Here is a 4,398-nt window from a genome sequence, read left to right on the forward strand (position 1 = left end):
AATAAGTATACATGCCCTATAGCAAAAACCTCTCCAAAAAAAAAAAAAGATATTTCCACAAAACCCCTTTGTTAAAATTGTTTAACACAAAGAAAGTTGATTAACCAGCTCTGAATTGTCTAATCCCTAAATTCACAAATATATCTCTAGCATAATATTCTTTAATATCATGAATATAGATGAATTCCTATGTTTCCAAAGCAATTAAATAAGTACACCAATTTCAAATTCTAGAGATAATGGATTGCAATATTTCATACTCTCATTTACTAATAGCATAATAAATATTTACTTTTATTTCAGTGATAGAAAACATGAAGAAAGCATCAAGACTCATTCAAACAGAGTTATAAGGGATGATAGAAAAATGCCTTCACTTCTAAGAAATCAAATGTCATATAGAAAACCTCTGGCTTGCTAACCAATATTAATTATGCAAGTATATGGATTTTGTAACATTACTATTTAAATCTGTTAGTATGCTCACAATATTCATATGAAGATAAAATAATATTTCAATAAATGTTGTCAAAACCTGAGAACATTGGGACCAACAAATTGCATAGTGGTTGCATTACCGGACTCCCACATAGTCGACCACGATTCAAGTTCAGGACCCAGTGGCTTGAAACTCACACCAGTCGCATGTGTGTGTGTGCCCAAGATCCCAAGAGGAGAATGGAGAAGAAACCACAGCATGGCCATCCAACCTGAGAATGAGAAACTGAGTGATTTCTCAGTTTCTGTCTTTCTGTCTCTCCAGTGAACACACATGCCCTGTTGCAAAAATCTCTCTCTTAAAAAAACAAACAAACAAAAAACTGAGAATGACAAAGTACTAGCTTGATTTCTGTCTGTTCTAGTAGCAAAGAAAGCTTGTCATGAGCCAAGAGTTATGGTAAGTGTATGGTAGTGTATGGTAACGAAAGAGGACCTAAAGAAGAGGTGCTTCCAGTGGTGTCTCTATTTCCTCACGTCTCATTTACTCATTTACTCTGCAACAAATCTACTTTTAATTCTGCCCCCTCCAGTTATGGAACCTGCTATGGTAGGTCATAAATGATCTCCATAATGCTAAAACAAATAGATGAGTCTCTCTATACTTCATTCTTAAACTTATATTAATAATAGCATGGGGGTCAGCAGGTAACATAGTAGTTAGGGCACTGGACTCCCACATGGCTGACCACAGTTCGAGTCCCGAACCTGACAGTTTGAAAATCAGGACAGGCATGTGTGCAAGCATGCCCAAATTCCCAAGAAAGAAATAGAGGAAAGGGGACTGCAGCATGGCCATCCTCCAGGTGTTGGTTTCTCATTTTCTCTTTCTTCTTCCTATGGCAAAAACTTAAAACAATAAAGAAAAATTTAAAAAAATAGCATATTACAGAGTTAACTACTTAGTTCTTTTTCTCCATTAATTTAAGATAGTTGAAAGCTAAGTATAGTAAATTAAAAATATTTTTTTTAAATCAACTGGGGGACAGCAGGCAGCATGGTGGTTAAAACACTGGACTCCCACATAGCTGACCATGGTTCGAATCCTGGATTTGGTGGCTTGCTTCCTCACTTTCCCTTTCTCTCTCTCTCTCTGTCTCTCTCTGGTCAAATTAAAAAATAAATAATAAGGGACCAGCAGTTAGTGTAATGGCTATGTTGCTGGACTCCAGCGTAGTCGACCGCGGTTCGCGTCCTGGACCCAGTGGCTTAAACTCATGCCGGGTGCGTGTGCATGCGTGCCCAAAATCCCTAGAGGAGAATGGAGGAGAAGGGATTGCGGTGTGGCCATCCCCCATGGGGGGTGATTTCTCGCTTTCTGTCTCCTGTCTCTCTCTGTCTGGCGAGCGCACGCACCCTATAGTGAAAAACCTCTCAAATAAATAAATAAATAAATAAATAAATAAATAAATAAATAAATAAATAAATAAATAAATAAATAAATAAAAACAAATTAAATAAATAAATCTTTTAAAAAATCAACTAGACTAATATATAATGAATTCATGCTGGGAAAATTCATTCTGTATGCTTTAAAGATGTACAGTGATTAAATATTTTAAAAAATAAATACAATTGCATTTTTTTTCTACATTAATTCACTATACACCATCACAACACATAAATCTTGTAAAAAATCAACTAGACTAATATATAATGAATTCATGCTGGGAAAATTCATTCTGTATGCTTTAAAGATGTACAGTGATTAAATATTTTAAAAAATAAATACAATTGCATTTTTTTTCTACATTAATTCACTATACACCATCACAACACACAAATGAATTTTCCATCCAAAATACACTGTGCATTGGCTCAATCAAGCACATCAACATACATGTTCTCAGCAAAGAATTTTCCAATTCTTATGAAATTAAATATTTTTTAATGTTCAAAATATACGTGTCCTGGGGGCAAATGGCAGAGCAGTTGTGAAACACAATGTTCTGTGAGGCAATCCCACAGAATGTGGATTCAGGGCCAGAGACCTCCCTGATACACCGGGTACATGCTTGGCCCTTAATTTAGTCTGTCTGAAGCTGGGGGTAAATCCTAGAGTCAGGATCCTTTTGGGGTGCGCTTTCTCTCTCTCTTGCTCATGAAAGAAATAAATTAACTTAAGGAAAAAAATACCTGCTCATTCTGCCTTACGAAGCATGGTCAAATACATTCTGAAGAGTGTAAGTTGACCTTAGAGGTGACTCAGTGGCCCTCCCCTCCTCTGCACTTCCAATCCCTGCTCCTGAGGACGGCATCTTGCTGCAATACCTGCCTCTCTCCACCTGAGGGCTCTCCCTAGAACCACAAATAGGCCAGAAATGCCTGGTGACTGTCATGTAGCCAATGTTAAAAGAGAATTGGAGAATTTATTGTGCCCCAAATAAGACAACTCAGAAAAATACTGCTCTGGCTCCAGAGTTCCCTAGTGGGAGAGAGCTACAATTGCCTACATCAGAAAGCTTGACAACACTCACTTTATCATCCTCACTATCTGCCATTCCTTATCCATGCTTTCTTAAATCTTCTCCCAAATAAACTACTTACACCCAAATTCTTGCTTGAAGATCTGTTGGGAACCCAACCTAATACTGTGACTAACTAAAATGTATTACATATAAAAAGAAGGATGAAAACCAAAATTAAATATTTTTTAAGGTTTTTGCCATATGGCACATGCACTCATTGGAGAGCGGCAAAGAAAGAGAGAGAAAAGAGAGAGAAAGTGAGAAATCACTCCCCGGGGGGATGGCTACACTCCAATCCTTTCTCCTTCAGTCTACCCTGCAGATTTTGGGGCATGCATGCACATGCACCCAGAGTGATTTTGAAGCCATCAGGTCTGGGACTCAAACCACAGTTGGCCATGTAAGAGTCCAGTACCTTAACCACTACACCACCTGCTGGTCCTTCAAATTAAATATTTTTTAAAAGTAAGTATTAGATAAATCACTAAACAACTAGGTAAAAGTATAAATGTCCCTAATATGTTTCTGTTCTTGATATCTGTTAGATCTTGTGTCAATAATAAAATACACGAAGGATAACTTTTTTGGGAAGCAAATAAAGTAAAATGTAATGGAAAGTAAACAGTCTCAGTAGGATTAATATCTTCAAAAGAAGTATATTAAAGAAACCCTGGATATAATTAGTAGCAACTAAAAAAGAAAAAGAAATATATCCTAGGATAAAGTGACAAAGTTAGCACCATCATGAAATTAATGATCCACATCTTTATAAGCAAGATCTGCAAACAAAAATGGTTAAGGCAGATGGCCATTTTATCAATAGAATATGTTTATTTAAAAAAAAAATTGGGGGGACCAGCAGTTAGCATAATGGCTATGTCGCTGGACTCCCACGTAGTCAACCATGGTTCGAGTCCCAGACCCGGTGGCTTAAAACTCATGTCGGGCACGTGTGCGTGCGTGCCCAAGATCCCGAGAGGATGATGGAGGAGAAGGGATTGCGGCATGGCCCTCCCCCTGGGGATTGATTTCTCGCTTTCTGTCTCTCTCTGTCTTTCTGGCGAGTACATGCACCCTATAGCGAAAAATTCTCATCCTTCTTTTTCTGGTCATTTTCCTTCACAAGTTTTAGGAAGTTATCTCTGTTCTTAGAATGCTTAATATGCTCAATATACACATTAATTCTTTTGGCAAGAATCTTGTCCTTAACTTGTTTGTTCACAACAATGCCAGCAGCGTGCTGGGTCACATTGTAGACTCTTCCAGTTTTGCCATGGTAACACTTGTGGGGCTTTTCTTTTTTGAACAGTACTCATTCCCATGCTGTCTACAATATCACCTTACTTGTAGATTCACATATATGTTGCCAAATGAACCACTTCATATTTTTCTAAAAGGCCTAAAGAACATATATCGGGTGCCTCTCCTCTTT

General features: G+C 37.6%; 1 protein-coding gene across 2 annotated transcripts in view; it reads left to right on the forward strand.

The window, feature by feature from the left end:
- AGR3 (anterior gradient 3, protein disulphide isomerase family member) overlaps positions 1 to 4,398 on the forward strand; it is a 64,853-nt gene that overhangs the window by 17,628 nt on the left and 42,827 nt on the right. Inside the window, exon 8 of one of the 2 annotated variants that reach the window (XM_006165783.2) lies at positions 304 to 637. The exons of the other annotated variant lie outside the window; for it this stretch is intronic. Coding sequence (XP_006165845.1) covers positions 304 to 353 — 50 coding nt within the window. The 3' untranslated portion in view covers positions 354 to 637. Of the gene's footprint in view, positions 1 to 303; positions 638 to 4,398 lie in introns of those variants that run through there. 2 annotated transcript variants of the gene reach the window in all.

Source organism: Tupaia chinensis, unplaced genomic scaffold, assembly GCF_000334495.1.
Source record: "Tupaia chinensis unplaced genomic scaffold, TupChi_1.0 Scaffold144031_1, whole genome shotgun sequence".
Lineage (NCBI taxonomy): Eukaryota > Metazoa > Chordata > Mammalia > Scandentia > Tupaiidae > Tupaia > Tupaia belangeri.